Raw genomic sequence first — 24,170 nt, 5'->3', positions numbered from 1 at the left:
TGGCAGGTCACTTCCCTCTTCCCTTCAAATACAGTGATCTGAAGTGATCTTCAGACTACTTTATTGCACTAAGCTTGACTTTTCAGCACAGCAATATCCACAGCCTGGTATCTGCTGCCCTCCCCTGCTCTGTCAGCATAATTTGAAGAGCAAGAACTGGGCCGTTTCCTTCTAAGGAGTGAGGGCACAGCGGGATTGCTAAATTTTGCTGGAATATCCCCAGGAAGACCCAGGAGATGACTAACAAGGCAGTAGGAGGGAGAAGCGCTTCATTCCTGTCACTGCCGGCCTCCCCAGAAGAGAATGAAGTTCTGTACCACGTGAAGTTAAAAGCAAATTCCCTTTTGTAGTCAGCCCTAGAACTTCTGGCCACCGTAACAGAAGGAAGAGGCAGAAGCCTCTGTTTTGCACAGATAGCAGGAAGGCTAGTTCCTCTCTAAACCTCTGCAGACCTCGCTTGAATTTGAGTTTGTTTCCACCGCAGCTCAGAGGTTTCTTGAGCAGCAGCATTGCAACCATGCCTTCTTTATTTGCTGCTGACAAGAATTTAAGGCTGAGGAAAGACTGTAGCCAACACAGCAGACATGGTAATTGCCACATTTGCTATTAACTTTGCAAACTGGCAACTGCAAAACAAGATGACTGACAGCCTGGGAATGCAGAGCTAGACTGCTTTGGCATTGAGCTTCCATCATTGTCATAGACTGGAAGAAAACAGGGCAGGTTTTGGAAACATGACTGAGCACTCTGTCTCAAGTTGGGCAGACTCCAAGTTGACCACAGCATCTCCCTCACGCTCTAACTTCTGAACAAAAAAGCAAGTAGGACTTAGACGAGCAGGCCACTCTAGGTGGTCTTTTCCCAAAAACAGGTAATAGTGGACATGGCCCAAGAAGAATTTGAAGTATAATTAAAGAGAAATTTTAAGCAAGATAAAGCAAAGTACAAAAGCTGACATGTGGGAGGCAAGGGAGCAGGAATACCCTTCAGTTAGCTTGCAGCACTTCCACAGTAACTCAGAAGCATTCAATAGCAGTAAGGAAATGACTCAATACCATCCCAAGACCAGCTTTTAAAAGCGTTTCTTCAGTAAGCTTTTCCTTTCAGCTATACAGTTGCATCTTCCCCATTTCCATCTGAATGTTCCACGTTTATTCCACGTTTAAGGCATTCACTGTCTCCCATCACATTATCTGAAGTCTTCTGCACAAAGATCAACAGCAAGAAGCAGCCCCCAGCAAGCTTGACACCAGAGCCCTCTGGAGAGTTAAGGAGTTGACTTCATGTTCAGAAGCCACAATTCTAAACACATCAAACAGCACTTATTACAAAAATGCTTACTGTTGTACATGTGTGCTTCTGTTGAGCTCATGTTCTAAAACTGAATATGTTTAATTTGCTGTTCCTAAATGCCCTTACCATTTCAAACAGGTAGTGTTCTTTTTCAGCCCAATTTCTTTGCCTGTAAAGATGAGGCAGTATTTGCTCTATTTTTAACCAACTGACTGCATGATATGTGATCAAGGACTGCTTGATACGAGCTCCAGAACACTGAAGGTCAAGGCTTTATTTACCTATCAGCCCTAGAAAGGAAGCAAAGTGGAAGGCAGTAGAAGGAAGAAAGACTGAGGCCAAGTTAAATTCTATTTCAGGTGCATTTATTGAGTTAAAGAACCTGTCAGCTCCACCATATTTACAAGAGAATTCTAGAGCTACTCACTACTGAACCACAAGTTAAAAGGTATAAGAAAATACAAATCAACCACATCCATGATGTTAACTGTAGAGACACTGGTTACCCTTAGAAGACTTCGAGGCACTGATGCATATTCAAATATGGAGAAAAATGTTTTCCAACCACTGATTTGTAAAGCCACCAGCAGCAAGATTCTCTTTTCTTCTAATGTAGCTATGCCTGAAGGCCAGGCATTCTTCTTTATGTCACTGCCAAAAGCTGGTTTATTTTCAATATAAATTTGATTCATAAAACACATAATTACAAGGCTATTTAGAAACAAGTAGTGCAAGGTGTTGAATTCATCTTGAAGATGAAAGTCTTTAAGATGAATGAAATCTCCAGCTGGTTCCATCCAATGCTTTTGTGAGGTGGTATTGTTGCCAGATGTGCATAAAAAACCCTGTCATCTTTGGAGTCACGGTCAAAGCAAATTAAGTCCAACCTTCCAGGGCACCAGCACATTCCTGCCTCAAGAAGCACTGTAAAAACAGTGCCACCTGAAAGCATTGCATTGCTCTTTTCTGACCATCCAAGGCTCTGAAAGGTTGTTTTCAGTCAATTGCATCATCTCAGCTGCAGAAATAAACATGAATGCTTTTTAAACTTATTCACCTTTCCATTCCCCAATGCAACCCCTGAAGAGATCAGACATCAGTGCTCTTCTTCCACTAGAGAGCATCTCCCACTTCAGTTGGATTTGTTTCCACGCAAATTCCACTCATGTCTTAAGTCCTCAAGAAGTCCAACATTACAATACCACCACACCAAGAGAATACGGGCAGAGGATCATGCCCTCTAAGCCCACATCCTGACACATGCTGCTCACACTAATGACGTGGCTAGGCTTGTCTTGTTAATGAATCTCAAGTAAACTTTTACTTCGTAATGAACATAATTGAATGTTTAGTGAGAAGTCTAATCAGTGCCAGCAGTCCTTCCTCATTGCATTGACAAGTATGCTTTGACATCAACAATACAACTCCTTAACACCAACTCCAAGTATCAGCTAAGATTCTGAGTCACTATGCACAGAAAGCTAAAAACCCATAAAGTCAAGCAGTGTCACAAATATGGTAGTAGGAAAGCTGCTAACAGGGTTTCAGAGAAAAAGATTAATATCCTGGCTTGTACAAAAAGAAGAAACCTACCAGCTTTATGCTTAAGAAAAACACAAGTAACTTTGTTCCTATTGCAAGGGCTACTAAAACAAAACCCAAGAAAAGCCCAAGCATTGTTCATGTAAGGGGAAGTACCATGTAGTAAAGAAGTCTTTCGTGGAGTTCCTGTCATGCTATCATCAGCTGGTATCTGACCTGGAAAGGTTCCCTCCAGTTTGTATCAGAAGCATAGATTGTCACACTGCTCTCCTCAAAGGAAAAGCCATCTTCACACTTCCAAAATTGCTACCAAGCTGCTCACTGCAAAAAGGAGACACTCTACGGTTTTCAGAAGGTTTATACTATCATACCAAGGAAATTTATTAGCTTCTTGAGATTTGTTGCTGGGCCACACTGAAAACACATTCAGCTCAAATGCTGTATACACAAGTGCCACTGATGCTGGTAATTGAGGTCAAATGTTGAGTCACTGTGTCAGATTTAAACTTCAGTAACAATGGTTTCAAATTTGCAAGTGAATTTGGAACTAACTTGATGCCAGAACACACTACAGTACATCCACAGTTCAAGCTTAGTACCAAAACCCTAAGCTTAGACCAAGCTTAGGGTCACACTCAACAGGAATCAAGCTATGACTGTGGGTAGAGCTCTACGGGAGATCACTTTCAGACACTGTAGAATATCCTTCACTGCTACGCTCGATAGCTGCATGAGCTGCATTTAGTAATACATTTTACATGTCCTATGCAGCACTTCAGCCCACCAGAGAAGTCTACCAACAGATTTACCTGTTCTTTGCAACTCAGAGCTTAAAGAGGGGCTTCATATCTCCAGTTTCACTGAGGTAAAAAAACGAACAATTCTAACAAGTTCCTCAAACCTCTAGTACATGTTATTTGTGTTCCAGAACTGTTTAGGTTGCTCACTGGGGCTAAGTTATAATTTAAACATGGAGCAGGAAAGCTTGTGCTTAGTTTGTGGTTAAAATTTGAGTTAAATCCAATTATATTGCACAACTGTGTTTTGTTGGTTTGCAATATTGCAAAGATGGTGCAGGAAGAGGGATACCTGCTAGATTTCTTAAAAATTGAATGACAGTGTAATAAAAGAATTGTGGTAGCTCTAACAGTCCAAACATCTCTACAAAACTCACCTCTGGACCATGATCTGGCCACGGGGAATCTTTAAATAAGAGATAAAAGTGTACAGTAGAAAGTGTTTGGAAAGACTGAAGGAATTTATCCAGAAAAAAGTTGGCATGACAATTGATAGAAAAATCATGTTATTCTGTCAGTGAAAAACAATGTTAGTACTTGTAACAATCTGGACTTGTTACAAGTTACTACTTGTTACTTGTAGTCCAGTAAGATGGTGCTGTACAGTGCTTTTCCCACAAACTGCTCAGGTCTAGTAGTTTGTAGATGACAATAACATACCCCTTTTTCCTCCATCCTGGGCCATGCTCAAACCTAGATCTGAGTGAGACTGCCCTGCAAGCTTCCATTACCTGAATGATGTTATTTCCTTCTTCAGTATCCGTAATCTCAGACTGAGATTTAAATTCCAGTTTTTGAAAGGCAGAGGGTTCATCTGCCAAACAGACTCAACAAATGTCCCTTCTAATTACTTAGTGCTTGAAATTGAGATTTTCACACAGTGCAACCTAGCAGTCATAAATAAGTCACTTAACTACCACACACTTGAAAGTAACTTTGTTAGTCAGTGGGATTTTACTTCTCAGGAGACTTTACTTTCCCTTGATCTTCCACTTTTTTGATGGCAGCTTGGATAGCTTCCTGATCACCCAGAAACCGGTGAGGACCCAGAGGACGCAGATTCTCATCAAGTTCAAGAAGTACGGGCACACCAGTGGGGAGAGTAACATTGATGATGTCCTCGTCGGAGATGCCTGCCAAAGACAAAAACCCAGAGTTACACCCATCAACAACTTCTTAATTGCTTATCTGCTCAGCCTTATTTCTGAGATTATCCAGTCTTAAAGCAGTTAAGAACATACTTCCAGACTCCATCAGCAATAGCAGCTATTCAAGGGTCAATTCCCATTCCCAGCTAGACCACAACTTGGTTAGTGTTTTAAGAACAGCTGTAGGAGGGAATTTCCAACAACATGAAGACAATTTCTTCATTCCTGGTATGCACATGAACTGAAGAGGGAGAAATTGCCCTGAAGAGTATACTTCTTTTTTAATATAGGACACTTTAAGCATAGGTTTTCTATATCTTCCCCAATCATACACAAAAATTCCAGAGAGTTAGGGTCAACATGTGTTATCCCAACAAAAAAGGCCTCAGATAAGCAACCAATACAAACATCCTCTTTGAAGATACAGGATACTAAGGCTAATTTTTCCTCTTAAGTTTTTTTCCTGGAACACCTTGTAACTACTGATTTTTAAGATATTGCAAGCAAGTAAAGAACAGTGTTTCCCACAGTTTCTAAAAAAGAAGCTGATGGCATCTTGCCTTCAGTACTAAGCCCAGAATTACATACAGGATACTCATTCCTACATTCAATTGAAGAAAATGGGAAGAAAAGCAAGAAAGTCAGTTTATACAAGTTGGAGTGCTTTCCTGAATTTTCTACTTTATTAAAGTGCACCTATAGAGGAAAAATTTACCTGTTTAAAGTACTCTGGGGCTCTAAGCTCAGCAAAATAGCTGGCTATGTTTACATGAAGCACACAAATTTCTAAAAATAACCAAGTGTACTGAAATATTGGCCTCAAAGTTAAGTTTCTGCAAAAGGTCTAGACATGTGCAGTTGAGAAGCAATGATTAAAGATTATTTCCCAAAGTGAAAGTCTGCTGTTGTGAAGTGGAGCAGCTTCAAGTAACTCATGCTTAGTAAAAGTGCACCATCGAGCTCCTAAAACAACACCATATGAACTAGACTAAAAAACAAGAAAATTCTCTCAAGCCAGCTGAGAAAACAGGTGGCTCTCAGAACAGGAGTGCAAACTTACCAGTGATTTTCACATCAAGGAGAAAAAGCAGAGCCAACACATACATAGGAAAACAAAGTCTAGCCACTCAGCCACAGTGGTATGACATCAGGTCAAAAAACAAAAGTAATCATGAGGTGACAATAATTTTATGCTGCTGCTCTGAGACACAGGACAAGCACAAAACTTTTGTAGTGATATATTCCTGTTTTGGTGGGACTGAGTACTCAGTTTAGCTGTAAATCAGCACTTCTTTTCAGAAGGGAGCAAGCAAAACAGTTAAACCCCTGCAAGAAGTCTATACCTTATTTTCTATTGAGCTATCAGTACAAAGTCACATACTCAGCCAGTCTGACCAATCTCTATATAAAGGGTAAATAATTCATCTATGAGTAGAATCACAGACCTACATAAAAGCACTTCAGGAGCCTCTCAAGTTTTAGAACTACACAGAAGTCAATGGGGAAAATAGAGTCCGTTCACCAGGACACAAGCATTTTTCTCAAGAACTTTGGTTTGCAGAACAAGCAGCCAAGCTGGCCAAGTTCTTATTTTCAGGATTGTTGAATACAGATCTTAACATACAAATGTCACCATGTACCCACAGAGAATCTGGCCTTAGGAAGTGTTCTGCCCACCTCTCAAATGCAGCCTCCCAGACTAAACTGTACAGACTGAAACCAAACAGATGAAGTCACACAGGAGACCTTAGGCAAACCACAGAATGTGGTCAGCAGGCAGGATATTTAAAGGTTTTCTCCAAACCCGGATTAAAGAAGTAGCTGTTGCTACATGGTTTCAGAGATGTTTTACCCTTTTTACAGAACACAGTGACCACACCAATGTCAACTAGAATTGATGTACAAAGCAGAAGGAGTACAGCCTGGGATAAACAAGCTGCAGCAAGCACTTAGCTTTCTCCTTTGGATTTTTCCTCACAAGGAAGCATTGCCTCACAGCCAGAAGCTGGGAACTGTAGGTTGGAGACAGATGAAAATCCTAAAGAATCAATATGGCCCTGCTACTTTATTTCAGTATCATTACTGTATTTGTAGAGTGCTTTTCTTTAGGAAAGGATATGTCAATCAGACTTGCCACATAAACTTCTCAGTTGCAGGAAAAATACCCAAAGAACACTACTATCTTCCTAGCCTGTTAGGGAAAGAGATCACTTCTTACCACTCTGGCCATTCCAAGAGCAAGCTAAACTGCTATCCAGTTACTTCATGCGCTGTAACTATAGCACAGTGACCTTTTCTTGCACTTCACCTGACCTGGCCTGTGTCACAACCACATTACATCTCACATGGGAAGGAGGGTACTAGGTTGCTAGAATCAGTCTTCCTTGGAGAAGATTTAAAGCCAAAGTGCTGCCTACTTAAAATTATGAGAACACACACTACCAAAGCATTCAGGGTGCCTCCTTCAGGACTCCAAACCAGTCAACCGCATTCTTCAAGCAGGTACTTCCCATGTTATCTCCTGAGCACCTCTTAAACATCATTCCTTAATAGCAGCTGCACAGTAGGAAGCAATTAGGTACACACCAGAAGGCCTTGAAGCCATCCAGAGGGACCGCAAACAGGCTGGAGAGACAGGCTGACAGGAACTGCATCAAGTTCAACATTAAGTGCAAAGTCCTGCACTTGAGCAGGAACAGCCCCAGGCACCAGGATATGATAGGAGGCACCAAGCTAGGAAGGAGATCTACAGAAAGGAACTGGGATCCTGGTGGACACCAAGTTGAACATAAGTCAGCCTTCTTAGCAGCAAGGACACATTGCTAAGGGTATCCTGAACTGCATTAGGCAAAAAGCATTGCCAGCAGGTCAAGAGAGGTGATTCTTCCCCTCTACTCAGATGGTGAGGCTTTACCTAGAATCTTGCATCTGCTGCTGGGTTGCCTGGTACAAGGGACATGTACATACTGGAAAGAGTCCAAAGGGTTGCAAAGACAGTGAGGGACTGAAGCATTTAATCTCTCCTCTAATGAAAGGAGGAAAGAGCTGGAACTATATAGTCTGGAGAATAGAAGGCTCAGAGGATCTTGGTGTCTATAAGTACCTGGAAGGAAGGTGCAAAGACAAGAGCCAGGCTCTTTTCAGTGATACCCAGTCCCAAGACAAGATGCAGTGGACACAAACTGGAGCACACAGTAGGATCCCCTGAATACTATGCAGAACTTCCATGCTTTGTGGAGCACTGGTACAGGTAGCCTACAGATGTTGCAAAGTCTCCTCCTTGGAGATCTTCAAAGGCCACCTGAACATGGGCTCTGGGTGCTCCTGTTTGAGTAGGGCTTGGACCAGATGGACCCAGTAGGCCATGCCAACTTCAGCCATCCTTTGAACAGCTATTGAGAATAGCTATACCCCTCCTCCCTTGCATGTCATCTACACTTGAAGCCACATGATTCATCTGGCAAAACACACAAGATCACATGCTTAAATTCAGCCACAAAGGGCTCACTCTAGAACCGCTGCTTTGCAGTTAGGATCCAAATCAGTTCCTTGTATCCATCCCACGAGCTTAATGAAAACACTGAGGCTTTAGTCTAATTTAAATACCCAGGACCAGATTCTGCCTTCCTTAAAGGGATACCAGCTGCTCACAGCTTGGCAGAGGACCTGCTTCAGTAGCATAGATAGATGTAGATAAAGTGTTATAATTGGCTCTTGAGCTCTATAACATTTAATGTCACTGTACAGATTTGAAGGAAAGAAGGAAGATGGGTGGGCTACTGCCACAGCTGCAGCATATTATTCACATCTGTTTCACCTTTATGCCTGCCAAGCTTTCCTCCTGTGTCATTACATAAACTGATCTTGATCATGGCCTGAATTTTACAGTGGTCATTACTGAGGCCACTCCCATGTGAGATCATGTAGGAAAACAAACCATGAATCTAAAGTACTCTGATGCAGCCAAGAAATCACAGCCTGCCATAAGTTCCTGAAGATTTAATAGGCTGAAAGAGACATTAGATCTGCTACTATCAGCATTAGCTGTCACCTATACAACTAGAGTGAAAAATGCCCAGAAGTCTTCAGCAGAGACTCAGGCTGTTCTTCCACAGCCATTAACTCAAAGCAACACTAACAGAATTCTGAACATGCAGCTTTGGAGTCTACTAGCAGACACCTTGTTCCTGGCAAAAGATTTCATCTCTAGCTGAAGCACTATACAGACACCCTCAAGCAGGAGGCTCAATATGCTTCTACTGTAGCTTTTCTCACATGTAGGGCACAAACCCTTTCCTTCTCTTAGCCTAAGTTTGCAGAAACCAAAGATCATTTATCTCAAAATATGCCCAAAAAATCAGCCTGGTCGAAGAGGAGACTCTACAGGTCACCCTCACACTTAAATCTCTGGGAGTCAGTAATGCTTCTCTCAAGCTGTACTCTCCTAGCTTCACATCTCAGTCAGACTGTTCCAAACCTTTTGCACTACTTCAGCCACTTGCCATCTCCTCCCCGAGTTGATTCTTACCACTAAGATGACAGAAAACTACCCATTCCTTGCTGTTTTCACAGGTGTAAAGGCCAAGTTTGCTCATACAAAGGCTCAAGCTCAAGAGAAACAGCAGAAACACAGAACAGAGAATGGGATAAGTTAGGGGAGGATGTAAGTACATCATCTTTCAGCAGAATTATTAGATCCTCTCAAGCTGATTTCTTTTAACTGCCCTTGGGCACCACAATCACATAAATGCATTTCCTTAATAACACCAGCCTGCAAACATCAGCCAAATCTTATCAGGTAGTCCTCAAGAGGACTCAAGCCCGCCCCAGCAATCACAATGCACAGCTTCAGCACTTAAACTAATGGATCAACAGTAGAGCAAAATGGAAAGTCCTTGAAGGCACTGCTCTCCCTGCTCAACTTCCCACTCACCATCCTACCACAAGCACCATTGCAGAACTGTCCCATCTGTGACCTCAGTCAGCCAAGCCCAAGGTGTGGGACACCCACATCTTTCTTCAGATAGTAACCCCTGCCCTTCTGAACTTTTTTCCCTGAATAATTGCATGACAAGGCTCAGTGACCACCACACCATATCCAAGAGATGGCACCATTTCAGCAGGGAGGGAATGCTACAATTAGGCCTTCTACAAGACCCTGTCCTGAGGTACTTAATATCAGCCCCAGAGATAAACAGTCAGGAGGGAAGAAAAACTGAGCCAAGAGACAGCACAGCATTTTGCCAGGCACCCATTATACTTGGTCTCCAACGAGGCAAGCTGGACACTGCTATTGCACTAATGCTGCCTTCACAAGGAGAATCTGCTAAGAGGGTCTCAGAAGTATCAAATAAAATAACTTGAAAGAATCACCTGTACATGGACTGCGCACCCAAGAAGCTTATTTAGTAGATTCTAGCAACTGGTATTTCCACAATCAATAGGAAGTCTATGCGCTCAGAGTGAAGTTAACCTAACAAGTCTGACATGCTTATTTTACATGCTCTCATTAACTTCTTGTCAGTGCTCTTTCAGTGCAAAGATAAGGTATGTCATTAAAGAAAACCACAGTGTGTAAGAGGCAAGTTACAGGTCAGTCAATGCTAGTAGCGTCACAGAACAAAAACAGTTACTGAGATCGAACAAGGCATTTCCACTGGCAAAAGGACGCTGTCAGTAGAGGAAGAACACGTTTTAGAGAACCTTTCCATCCTTAACAGCATGAAGTGAAAGCCATCTCTTGCTTTGTCTGCTTTTGATTGTGTCAGTGATCTCTGACATTGCTTAGATCACCTGGACATAAAGCAAAGAGCCCTGAAAAGTCACTCAGCAGAGAGGGACCAAAGAGCAAGCTCTCAGCAGCTGCTGTTTCTCATCTGAGCACACACAACAGCACCATCCAGTTTGGGTTAAATACTGTTTTCAGCACGGCTACTGCAGTTTCACTTCTAAATCATCTCACACAAAAACTGTGACATCCTACAGACAGATCCCACATTTATCCTGTTGAGGTCTACTGTGAGCACTGAGAAAAACAAATTCCAAACCTACAATCAAACCCTTGTTAGCCTGACATTCTGCTGCTCAATTTTTTTTGTGTGTTCAAATGGAAAACCGCCATAACTCAAGCTCTTTTTACCAATTAACAACAAGGAGAACATTCAGATTCAGAGAACCGCAGGGCTGTTTCAAAAGAAAAGTCTCTGAAACAGGAACTTCAAGGATAACCGGAGAAATCTTTGAGAGAAGTCATTAAGTTACACTCCAAAAAAACTGAAGCTATTTCATCAGATCAAATTGAATGAAAACATTAATATTTAGTGACATTTAAGATTTGAGCTACAGCTTCAATTATTAACTAAGTAGTAAGACAACCAATCACTCACGTAGGAATGACGCTCAAGGCATTTGAAGCCCATTTTCTCACTGCCAGAAATACCACAGCTCCAGCTAAGATGTAAGAGCCGAGATGCTACCCTCAAGTATGGCACATATTAAGTGTATCATAAAAAGTCCACACAAAACAAAGCCCACTTCACAGTGGGTGTTACAATAACAGCAGGCTAGCAAGCTTTGAGCACTCTCAGATCAGGTCCAGTTCCAGAGCAGTTCACAATCTTTCAAGAGAGAAAGGGAGAAGAGTCAGTGCTACAGACAAGGCACCTGCTCTATCCAGATAGATATACAGTGGAGTTCGAGGAAGAAAAAGCAGGTTCTAATATCAGGTCTTAACGGTCTGATCATGCCACCCTTCAGGACAGCTGTGCAGCAATCCAGATCCCACTGCTTAGGGCACAGAAGAGCCAGCGCATGTCTTGCAGTTCCCCCATATGGTAGCTGATGGACAGTCCTAGATCCTCTGCCAAGGATTCCTCTTATTTCACTGCACAATCATTCAACAGGAGGATCAACGTATAGCATAATACAGAAAAGAAATCCAACTTTGTTCATATTTTGTTTACAGTTGTACAGTCAGCAGTCCTTGAGGAATTATACCTAACTCAAGACTGTCCCACAAAAAAAAATTCTTGGCAACTACTTTAACTTACACTGTTCTCACTGGCCTCAATGCAGTGACCTTTACCTGCTGATGATGCTGTCTGCTCAAGCTTCGGTGCTTAACTGCACAAAACATAGCCCAGAAACCATAGGGTTTCTGCAGAAGTTGCAGTGAGCTTGCAGCAGCCTACTCTCAGAGGGCTTGGGCAAGCATGGTTCAGTTTCTGGGGGGCTGGTAGGGGACACTGTGGTTGGGGATCCCAAAATCCTCAGAATCACTGCCTCTGAGGTTCTAGAAACCACCTAGGTGTGCTCATTCTCTGGGCTTTTGAATCCTACTAAAGCATCAGCTGCACTGATCATTCCAGCATGCCTGAATGCAAAAAGCACATGGCAGAGTCACAGCTATAGAGGAACACAAAGGATTATAGCAGGGAGCACTGACAGGGCACAATCCAGTCTTGCAACTGTATTTCTAACAGGTTGCTCTTGTACTTGTGTAGTCACTAAATTCTACTCAACCCATAAAGAAGTTACTGCAGCCCGTCTTCTAGTTCAGGACTGCTTATCTTAGAAGTCATGTCATTATAAAGAGGTGGGAAGGAAGAATCTAGCAGTGACTTAACAGCAAGATGCATCTTTTTCAGGTCCCCGATAATCAACAAACTAGCTCAGCTGTTGACTGGCAGGCATTTTCTATATATGGAAACACCACAGCATAAGCATAAGTACCTACCCTCTACAGAACTCCATGTCACAGCAGCTTTTTTAAGTAAAGAATCAGCAATGAAGCCTCAGAAGAAGCCACAAATGTCTCCCACAACCCAAGATAGTTTATTCTTCCACAGCATTACAGCAATGCTTGTTTTAATAAATAGATTGTGACTTCAACTCTTCTGACAAAACAGCTGAGTAAATGCAAAAAAAAAACAGTGAGGGAGTTTGTGTGTAGACTAACTAGAAAAGTTAGCTTGAACACACTTGTTTAAAATGAGCAGTGGAAAGCTAAGGGAAAGAATGTAGTGTCCTCAGCTACAGTAAACCAACTGATTGTTCCTCATCCCTTTTACTTCAGTTTGATTTCTGCTCCAATAGGGCAACATTTCCCTCTTTGTAGGCCACGGACACTTAATGTTACATTGTCCAGATGTGCCACGCATGCTACAGAGCAAGATGCAGAACTTCACAAGGGTGAGTAAGAAGAGAAGAAGACTAAGAGGAAGAGCCTTACCTTCCAAATGCTTGAGCAGTGCCCTGCTGCTGTTGCCATGAGCAGATATAAGGATCATTTTACCACTTTTGAGTTCTGGCACTATCTTTTCATTCCAGTAGGGAAGGAGTCTATCAAGCACATCTTTTAGACTTTCAGCCTTTGGAAGATTATCCTGAGAGACATCACTGCATTTGTATCGACGGTCATTGTATATCTCTTGATAGTAGGGATGAGATTCAGTTATGGGAGGTGGGGTAACGTCATAGCTTCTCCTCCATATTTTCACTTGCTCTTCTCCATGATTCAGTGCCATTTCTGCTCTGTTGAGACCAATCAACGCACCATAGTGGCGTTCATTCAGTCTCCAAGAACTCTGAATGGGGACCCACTCCTGGCCCATCTCTTCCAGGACCAGCCACGCAGTCTGGATGGAGCGGCTGAGTACAGAGGTGAAGACAAGGTCAAACTCAAAGCCCAGAGCTTTAAGCTGTCGGCCACAGTTTTGAGCTTCCTTTATTCCATCACTGCTCAGCTTCTGGTCCACCCAGCTGCAGAAGCGATTCTCCTTGTTCCAGGCTCCTTCCCCATGCCTCAGGAGAACAAGCTTGTACTTAGTCATTTTGGTTGCAGCTTGGCACAGACAACTGGTCTGGCATCTAACAATGAGGCATCTGGGCATAAAGGAAACAAACACAACCCACATACATTACTACTTGTAATGCATTATGACAGCAAAGAGCAGACAACCAGCAGGATCAAAACAACCAAAGAAGCATGAGTCTGCCGAATATGTTTTTACCTGTGAGGTCTCCTGGATTTAAATTCCTTTCTACCCTCAAACATAAGAAAAACACTATTCTCCACCTAGCTTGCTGGGACGAGCCCACCTAACCAATTAATTAGTGGTAGATGGCACAGACAGAATTACAGAATCCCAGAATCCTAGCGGTTGGAAGGGACCTCTAGAGATCATCCAGCCCAACCCTAATTTGCACAAGCTATTCCTGCCTACACATCTCCTTTAAATGTGTAAGGAGAACCTCACTCAACATCAGTGGCTCCCAATCAATGAAGCAGACCTCACTCTTAGTGGTGACTCAATACAGTATTAGAGGTAAGATCTGGAACCCTCAAGCTTGTAAGAGCTGCCCAGGCCCACAGCACCTCTGATGGACTGCAGGAACAAGACAGTAACTGTGTGTGTGTGCCAGAGCAATCAGAAGGGCCCACCACAGAACTGGAGCTCACAGTACACAGAACTTATTAGCTGTCCCCAATGAAATTTGACCATAATTATGTTCTTTATAACTTGCTCCCTCACACACTCCCCCTACTCCTCCTTACGCCAATCTGTTTCATTCCTCTTCAGGCAACCACTGTCTCTTCCTCCAACACCATTCCTCCACACTTGTGACAAAAACAATTCTGAGATGCAATGCACAACTACTGAGTCTCATTTCATAGAATTCAGAACTGATCTTATAGATTATGTCCACCTGACCTTAAAGTCATTTTCCCTTTTTCTTCTTATAACCAAGATTTATGCTTTTACTTTTGCTGTAGGTACAAGTGGCATATTTTCTGAACTCATTAAATACAGCTACACATTTGTAAGTCTAGACAGCACAAATCATCTCCAGTTGAAGAAGGAAAATGAGCTCCGGGTTGTCCTCAGTGTGTGCTGGACTAAACACTCAAACTCTTCCAGTGCAGCCAATCATATTCTAGTCAACTGCGTGACATCTGAAAGGTCCATCTAACAGCACTACAATTCTGGAAGCCCCATGTGATCACTCTGACCCAAGATATCACCAAATATACAGGAAAGGACAGAGAAAGAGGAAAAATACAACTCTGCCCTCACTGGAAGACTGCAGTATTATCACTGGGTACTAGATTAGATGGTTGGACTAGATGATCCTAGTGGTCTTTCCCAACCTTTAAGAGCCTACTCTCAAAACCAGTCTGAGGACTGACTTCTGTACATAGAACTTAAGATTTCCAAAAATTAAATGTTTATAGAACTTCCATTATCTGATACTATTTGGAGATGCTTCAGTCTCACTCCAAGTGTCTCAAATTTGGTCCCCCTAAATATGAAATCTGTAGTATGGGTTAGACCCACACACTCTGGGTTGTGGGAAGCACCCACCACAACATCAGCATTCATTTTTACAAAACAGACTTAAAAGTATAGACTTTTCAGGAGTATATATTCCACCTCTGCATCTGAGAAGATCATGGAACAGATCCTCCTGGAAGCTATGTCAAAGCACATGCAAGACGAGGTGATCTGAGACACAAGCACAGCTTCACCAAGGGCAGACTATGCCTCATCAAGCTGGTAGCCTACAATGGAGAGACGGCAGCAGTGGACAAAGGAAGAGCAACTGATGTTATCTACCTGGATTTCTGCAAAGCCTTTGATATGGTCCAACACCACATCCTTATCTCTAAATTGGAGAGAGATGAAGTGTGGACTATTCAGTGGGTAAGGAATTGGTCAGACGGTCACAGCCAGAAGATTGTGGTCAGCATCTCTATGTCCAGATGGAGGCCGGTGATGAGTGGTGTCCCCCAGGGAACAGTCATGGGACCGGTGCACTTTATCAAAGACCTAGACAGTGAGATCAAGCGTACCCTCAGCAATTTTGCAGATGACATTAAGCTGAGTGGTGCAGCTGATGCAACAAAAGGAAGGGATGCCATCCAAAGGGACCTGAACAAGCTTGAGAAGTAGACTCATGTAAACCTGATGAGGTTCAAGGCCAAGTGCAAGGTGCTACATCTGGATCATAGCAATCCAAGACATGTCTATAGCCTGGGAAAAGAACTCATTGAGAGTCGCCACCTCACCTTCTCTAACCTCCCTGCCTTCACTCTCCAAGGAGCAGAGAGGAATGAGGTCTCAGCCTCCTCCAAAATGAATAACCCCTAGATTCCTTCACTACTCCTTATTAATTCTTGTTTTCTGATCCTTTCACCAGCTTCATTGGTCTTCTCTGCACACATCCAAACTCACTACTACGATCCTTCGCAGTGAGACTGAGCACTTCAAGGTGTGGTCTCTCAAGTGTCAAGTACAGAAGGGAAAAAAAATTACTGCCCTTGTCCTGCTGGACACACTATTTCTGATGCAGGATATAATCAGCCTTCCCAGTCAGACACACCACTGGCTCATGTTCAGTTGGCATCCCCAGGTCATGTGCTGGGGGGCAACCTTCCACCTACCTTCACCTAGTCTGTACTACTGCATGGAGTTAGGACCCATGCAGGACCTGGCACTTAGTCTTGTCCAGTTTCACATGCTTGCATGGAGTTTGTGTAGGCTGGATTAAAGGACTCCTCTGCAAGCCAGATCAACAGTCCTGCCTAACTCGGTATTGACTGCAAGCTTAGCTGACGTGCACTCAACAGCCTCCATTCAGATCAGCGATAAGAGCGTTAAACAAAACCAACCCTAAGACTGACCCCTGGTGAACACCACTGGTGATGAGCCACCAATTGGATTTGACTCCATTCACTCCCTGAGCCTGGCCATTCAGTCAGTTCTTCAGCCAGCAACCTGTACACCTGCTAGGAGCAGCCAGTTTCTCCAGGAGAATACTGTGGCAAATAGTGTCCAACACTATACTACAGTCCAGGTAAACACCCACAGCCTTTACTTCATCTACTAAGCAGGTCACCTTGTCACAGGAGATCAGGTTAGTCAGGCAGGACCTGCTCTTCCTAAATCCACATTGACTGCTTCTGATCACTAAGTTGTCCCACACATGCCATACAATGGCATTCAAGATGAGCTGTTCCATAACCTTCCCTGAGTGAGGTCAGATTGACAGGCCTGCAATTCCCTTGATCCTCCTTCCCACACTTCTTGCAGATCAGAGTCACAGGACTGCTGGTAAATTACTGCAAGTACTTCAAGTGAGCACCTCTACCAACTCCTTCAGTCAAAATCCCATCCAGCCCCAGAGACTTAAGAACATTCAGAAGATGTCACCCCAGTTGGATTACGAGGACTTCATTTCATTCCCTATCAGTCTTCCAGCTCAAGGGGCTGGGTATCCTGAGAACAATTGACCTTACTTAAAAATATTGAGGCAACAAAGGCATTAAGTATCCTAACCTTATATTTCATCACTACATTTCCTCTCACATCCAATAAGTAATCAAGATTCTCTTTAATCTTCCTTTTGCTGATGATATATTTACAGAATCACTTAATCTTCTTTAACTGCACTAGTCAAATTGAATTCCAGCTGGGCTTTGGCCCTTGCAATTTCATCTCTGCACAGCTTGACAACAGCTCTACAGTCCTATGTCTCCTGCTCCTTCTTCCACAGTTTATAAAGCTTTCTATCTTGAATTCTCAAAGCTCTATTCAGTTAGGCCAGACTTCCCTCCCACCAGCTTGACTTTCAGATCATTTGGAATGGCTTGCTTCTGCACCTTCACAATTTCTCTCTTGAAAAAGGTCCAGCTTCCCTGGACTCCTTCACCATTCAGAAGGACTTCCAAGGGACTTCTGTCAACCAGGTCTCCAAGCAGGCTGAAGTCTGCCTTCTGGAAATCCAGTGCAGGAGTTCTGCTGAGCACCTTTCTTCACCAAGGATCATTTTATGATCACTGCACCCAAGGCAGACTCTAACCATCACATCATCTGCAAGTCCTTCCTTGTCCCCAAACAAAAGGCAACTTCCCTACTGGGCTCACTCATCACCTGCATCAGGAATTTATCATCCACACATTCCAAGAATCCCCTAGACATTCTCCCCTGTACTGCATTTCCAGCAGTCATGAGAACAAAGGCTAGCAATCATAAGACTTCCAGCTGTTTATAGAACATTGTATCTACCTCTTCATCTTGACTGGATAGTTTATGATAGACCCTCACCATAACATCAGCCTTATTGGCTTTTACACTAAAACACTCAGTCCTTTCATCACTATCATCCAGCTCCATGCAGACAAGGTACTCCTTAACTTATAGGGCTACCCCACCTCAACTCCTTCCCTAACTCTCTTGAAGAGCCCAAAAACTCCTATCTAAGCACTCCAGGCATGCGAATCATCCCACCATGTCTCACTGAGGCCAATTATATCATACCCCTGAGATTTAACTAAGATTTCCAATCTCTCCTTTTCTTCCCCAAGCCACATGATTTGTGCAGAGGCACTTAAGCTGGGTTCCCAATGACGCTATTCTGTTGGATGAAGTAGCTGGAATTCCTTTGTGCTGCTCTTCAGGTGTTTTCCTGAAGACTTCTGACCACTCTCCCAGCCCTGGGCACCTGCTGCTGGCACTGGCATCAAACCAATCAGTCCAGTGGATTGAAGTTCACCCACCCCAGCAGCTTTAGTTTAAAGCCCTCTTCATCAGCATGACAACCCTGTAACCAAAGATGCTCTTCCTCTCCTCTGACAGATGGATGCCATCAGTTCTCAACAGACCAGGTTTAGCAGAGCCTCAATGTATAAAATAAAAACATAAATTTAGCAAGCCATGTTAGCCAATGGCCACCTCTTTTCCCCACAGGATAAAGTCCCCTACTTTTATCACCCATCGCTGTTTCTTGTTTGGACACATTATTACACAGGGAACAGACCAAGCTGACTTAATCAACACCTGCTTCTCCCCTGACACAACAGGTTCTTCTTCCACAGTCCAGCAGTTCTGGGGCACCTCACACAACGGGGAAAGCCTCTTCTCCTGCTGGTCCTTGATGTAATACTTATTTGTGTTTTCAGCTTCACTCTCTGTGTGGTCTTGAGAGGAAGTTTCTGGCTGTGAGTTCATTGCAGATCACACACAGAACCACCTGCCTCTCTCCTTGTCATTCCTGACAGCCCACAGCCTTCTTACCATCTCTTGCAGCTCAGACACCTGCTGCAGGAGGTCCTCCACCTGGGCACACCTTTTGCAGGCATGTTTGGTAGGTGGAGCAGACAACACAGTTGGAGCTGCAGCCTTTAAGATGAGTGTCCAATATCCCATCTAGGCAACTATGACCATGCGAGCTCCAGTAAACAAGCAGGGTACACAAACTGCCACACCCTTGTTGTCCCTGTCTGCCATCACTAGCACTTCCCAAATCTGCCATTCCTAGGATTGGTGTTGTCTACCCAAGCCTCATCAGTTTCTTGCAAGAGATGGCCGCTTCTGGCAGACCTCAATGCTACCCTGGGCCTTCCACTGCTCAGGAAGCCACCCTGCACACCACAATCCATTGCTTGCAAATTGACCAGCTCCAGAACAGGATGCCTTGCCATGTGATAGAAGACTCTCACAAGGACACTATACAACAGCTCCCTCAACTGCAGCTTCTGACCACTGCTTCAGCTTAACTTTACAAAGCCTCTGAGGACTGCCAGTTTCATAGAACATCAGCAGACAAACAATTGGTAATACTAGGGACAGTCTTATGTGATCTCACACAAGCAGCAGCATCTCAGATGAAATCCGTTATACATGTCACTTACTACTCACAGTGATCAGTTGCAGACTCTGCAAAGAAATCAACTGTTAAGAATTTAACACTAAATCCTATCTGTCACATCAGATAGACTACTGAACTACATTCTAAGATATCAGCTTTATGAAAAGGAGCATCAGATAGCACTTCTATCCAGAGTCAAGGTACTTTTTTCAATGTCCCATTGATTTAATTAAAAAATACGTGTTCACTACGAACTACTACATAAAATACAGCCATATAAAAAAAAGCTGATTCCCCACAAACACATCACTATTCAGATTAACAACTGTCCACAGGAACAAATTAAGTTATTCACAAGGCCACCTTAAGACCCAGCGCAAAAAACAAGATCCAACAATGGAGATGCACCTGTTCACACATGTTCTTATTTGGGTACTTCAGCCTAAAACCTAAGATCATCTGGGGACAATACACTCCAGTTCAGCTATATAAAAAATTAAGTAGAATCACCACTCTGAAACAAGTTTATAGAGAACTAGCAGTCACAAGGTTATTTAAATATCAGGCCACTTATGGAAGCATTTAAGTGAAAAGCCTTAGAGTAACAACACATAGAAATAATCCTACTCACCTTTCCTATGGCAAAGGAACAACCTACACAAATCCCAGCAGAGACTTAAAAGCTGCTCTTTTCATACAGAGCACCAGGCGCTCTTGGCTAGTTACCTGCAGGAAGGGAACAAACACCAAATGCTCACACAGAAAGACCACAAGTACAAATAGTTACGCTAACCATAATTTGCTTTCAGAGCTGGAAGAAAGCAGAGCACACATCCCTTGTGTTTTCCCTTGGTTGGGAAAGCTACCCGTTCCCCTCTCCCAAAAAGATGCAAATGGACAACTCCTGCAATTCCAGCAAAGGCAAGTTACTTGTCTCCTGATGCCCCAGGACATGCTATATAGACTGCAATTACTGCAGCTCTACTGTATAGAAAACTGCTAGAAACTGCAGGACTTGATGAAGGATGCAGGCAGCAGACCTGGGCCAAACACAACACAGAAGCACTATGGAGACCTATCCCAGCACATCAGAGTAGAGCCAGCTGTTCAGGATGACCTCTTATCTCGGCAGAGCAATCAGTCCAGCAGAGCTTTAAGATCTAGCTTCCACGACAAACTCACCTTGCTCGATCCCTTTACAAAGCCGCCCCGTTGTGATGCAGCTGCCTCCGGGCCTCCCCTAAGGAAAGAGAGGGTCACCAGAGGGCAGCTCCCCCAGCCCACACCGTGCCTCACCGCCTCCTTCCCACTGCCTCCCCTTCCCCTCGGGGACCGGGTTCCCCGTCACGGCCAAGGAGGCCCGCCCTACACCCCGCACCCAGCCACGGGGGGTCGCCCCCGGCCGGGCCCCCACACTCCCCCACAGGAGGATCTCCCCGGGCCGCCCCCACCGCACAACCGTTACCCGCCCTCCCTCCGCGGCTCCATCAAATCAGCGGCCGCAATTTTAGCGGCCTCACCCGCAGGACAGCAGCAGCAGGCAGCGGCCGCCCGCAACGCCACAGCCGCGCTCCGCAGCCGGCCGACAGCCCCGCGCCAGTCTCCTCCCGCCGCCAAAAAGCAAGTGCCCCCCGAGCCGCCTAATAAACCCCCGGCGTCCGCGCGCCCGTGACGCCGGGGCGGAAGAGGAGGATGTGATTGGCCGCTCTGGAGGATGAGCACCGCCTAGAGCCAATGGAACTGCGGCTGCTGGCGGGTGGGCGGGCACCGGAGCTTGGCGCCGGCCGGAAACAGGGGCAGCTCGGAGGGCGGGGGGTCCTTTTGCCTCGTGCCTCACAGACGTGCGGTGTCGTTGTGAGCGTGCGGCTGGTACGGTTGGTGGGCTCTGTAACGGCAGGAACCAGAGGTACCAGAAACACAAACGGCTGTTTTGGAGTCAGCACTGTCAACACCTTACGTGCCCAGATGCACGGTCACCAGGCAGCAACCTGAGCCCCAGCCAGGCTGCCATGGCCAGTCAATACCATCATCTCCAATAGTCTTCAAGCACGCTCATTTCATTTGCATGGCAAAAGCAGCCAAACGACTTGGTTTCAGGCTCCAAGTCCAAGCCGTGTCCTGTTCAGACCTCTTGCAGACAGCTCCGCTCCTCTGGCAGCTATTATCTAGCAGGCCAGCTGGCAGTGTTTTTCAGGGTCTCTGCTCTGGAACCCTTCCAGGCCGTAGCAGATGCTTTTTAGCTGAAATGTTTATAGTTGAAGCAGTCTAGGAAACTCCTTTCCTCAGCACGTAAGCTTCTGCTTAGGCAGCAGTGCAACTGCATCTCTCCAAAGGACAGCCAGAAGCCGAGCAAGGCAGCGCAGAGGAAAGCAGAATGGAGGGAAGAAAGGCAGATTAATGACTGATGAGAACTTTGGCCAATGGGAGCATTCTCTGCTGCTGATGCTCTATGCCCTTGGTACATTTTCTTACAATGGTTCCTTTGTTCGAAACTGGATCAAGTATTTGCCACAAAACCCTAGTAATTTCCAGAACACCCTGAGCTCATTGCTTAGCACTACTTGATCTACAAGCTGTCTTCCTTAATAATTCCGTCTTCAAAAGAAGCTTCTGTAATCAAATCCTCATACTTTTTAATAACACTGAAACCTCTCCAAAACTTCCTCCTAGGTGTTTTCCTACTGCATGAATTTGTGTATTCCCTCCTCAACTGTGCCCCTCCCTTCCATCCTTGTTTGCTGCCAGGGACATGCCCATTCCCTCTGCCCCACAAATGTGTTGCCAAGGAAGCCCCTCCCTTGTTTTTGGATGCAGGTACAGTCAGGATGTTTTCAGCACTCTGACTGTTTTTCCTCTACAAAAGTTCTAGATGCTCTCTTCTCTCCGTCATTTATCCACACTATTGTTCTCCCACATTTCTAGGGCTGAATCATTTCTCTGCTGCTTATCTGATGGTTCTTTTCCATTCAAGGCCAGATTTGTACTGAGAGAGGTCTGGGAGTACAACATACTCCATACAAGGAGATAAATACACCCTTATTTCCCCTGGAGGACTCCAAACTGTCACCTCCTAAAATCACTCCAGCTACATCGACTTCCCTGCCCACCACCCCCAGTGCAAACTAAACACAAGCATCATCTCTTGATGAAATCAGCTGCAGGAAGGACAGATACACACCGTGTGTTAACTTCCCTGCTGGCAGGACAGTGCTATCCAGGAGGGATACCTCTCCTTAAATACCACAGCCATCATATTCGTCCATGCCTTGCCTATTCTCCTTCATGCCTCAGCTTACTCAGCTATTCTGGTTTAAATGACCATTTTAGTCACTGCCTTCTCAATCACACTCATTTTTTCCATCCAAGAAAGGCTGCAAGTCCACAAGAGATCAATACATTTTCATCCAAGCCTGATCTCTAAACCCACTTGTTTAGCTGAGTCCCATGCAAATCTACGTGCATTCATGTACTGGAAGCTGTTTGCCTTGTCCCTGAGACAACAGCACAGTCCTGTTGGCTTGAACTCCTTCATGCATCTCCCACACACCGAGCTCTGGACTGTAATACAATTATAATAAGGCTCCATCAGAGCTCAGAGAGCACTTATCAGGTAATGACATACCAGTCCTACACCTGTCTTTCTTACAGGCACTCACCGCATCTTGCATTCATCAAACGAGTGGTTCTCAACATTTTCTTGGCTCAAACATACCTATGCGTCAGTAATTTTTCATCACACGCCTACCCGTTTGCCAATATATCACACAAACACATCTTCAACCAAGCCTGTTATTAACTAAAACTTGGGGGTAAACCTGACAGAGTAGTGAGGCTTCCTTCGCACACCAATTAGTCTTTAAGCTCCTCAGCAAAGGGCCTCTTTCACCTTTTGTTTAACTAGTCCCCTATGCAATCATGCTTTCATTTGCAAATACAGTGGGGCTTTCATCCTATTTGGGTATGGAGGAAATATATAGCTTCATCCCTCTGAGCTGTTTCTCATTTAGTCAAAAGCAAAAGCATAAATCCACGTGGAAGACAGATAAAGTATTCTGTTGTTTTGTTTTGTTTTGTTTTACTTTAACTCCATGGCTTAGTAGGAAAATCTATTCAAATAAAAGAGGAGTATATAAGCACTTAAACTAATCTTGGGTTTGTCACCAGTAGCATAGCTTCAATTTTTAAGTAAATGCAAATATTCTTCTGTATCATTAAGTACTGAATAAGTGATAGACTGATAAAGAGGAAAAACACAACACAGCCTTCATTTCATCGTATGCAAAGCAGATAAAGAGAAGCTGCTATGGGGGGCATCACACTCCTAAGACAAGCCAGGAAACCAAGTTTGTATAATCCCTGTTGCTAGGTACTGTAACTTTATTCTGAAGTAGTAATTGGTTTTGCTTTGAGGAATGAAATAAGTTTCTGGATAAGCCCTGGAACACTTTCTGAAATAAAACATGTCTGTTCCTCTGAAATCTTAACTTAAAAAAATACTGCATTTCTGCATATCCCAAGCTGAAAACATACATGTGGAAAAACATACACTAGGAAAACCTTTCATTCTCTATGCCCTTAAAACCATTACAACAGTAAATGGAAACAGCTCTGAACCATCTTTAGCTAAACACTGCGCCACAGCAGGTGCCTAGACACAACAGGAAGGTGTGTGGAACCCAAGGCTGAGGACATTCCTGCAACTCCCCCTTGACTCACCAATGGCCCAGCACTTTGCTTTGGT

General features: G+C 44.2%; 1 protein-coding gene across 3 annotated transcripts; it reads right to left on the bottom strand.

The window, feature by feature from the left end:
• BPGM (bisphosphoglycerate mutase) lies at positions 1,637–23,344 on the bottom strand. 3 transcript variants are annotated; one of them, XM_021390465.1, is made up of 6 exons: positions 20,950–22,543; positions 20,612–20,669; positions 20,061–20,155; positions 15,397–15,609; positions 13,011–13,663; positions 1,637–4,765 (listed from the first exon to the last, which is right to left on the bottom strand). In XM_021390465.1, the coding sequence occupies exons 4-6, from the start codon at positions 15,435–15,437 to the stop codon at positions 4,587–4,589; spliced, it is 873 nt and encodes a 290-aa protein (XP_021246140.1). In that variant the 5' UTR covers positions 15,438–15,609; positions 20,061–20,155; positions 20,612–20,669; positions 20,950–22,543; the 3' UTR covers positions 1,637–4,586. The 3 variants fall into 3 exon arrangements, with proteins under 3 accessions (XP_021246140.1, XP_021246145.1, XP_021246154.1); XM_021390470.1 differs by lacking the exon at positions 15,397–15,609 and having other exon boundaries at positions 20,950–21,808; XM_021390479.1 differs by lacking the exons at positions 15,397–15,609; positions 20,061–20,155 and having other exon boundaries at positions 20,950–23,344.

This window comes from Numida meleagris, chromosome 1 (assembly GCF_002078875.1).
Source record: "Numida meleagris isolate 19003 breed g44 Domestic line chromosome 1, NumMel1.0, whole genome shotgun sequence".
NCBI lineage: Eukaryota > Metazoa > Chordata > Aves > Galliformes > Numididae > Numida > Numida meleagris.
This window is presented reverse-complemented; position numbering and strand designations above follow the sequence as displayed.

Bases quoted from the DNA above. Each gene is read 5' to 3' on its own strand.
- BPGM (XM_021390465.1), bottom strand. From the start codon at position 15,437: ATGTGGTGTTGGACCATATCAAAGGCTTTGCAGAAATCCAG. The intron at 13,664-15,396 runs GTAGATAACATC...CTTTATGCCCAG, and splicing joins AAGGCTTTGCAGAAATCCAG to ATGCCTCATTGTTAGATGCC. The intron at 4,766-13,010 runs GTAAGGCTCTTC...TGTCTTTGGCAG, and splicing joins ACTGCTCAAGCATTTGGAAG to GCATCTCCGACGAGGACATC.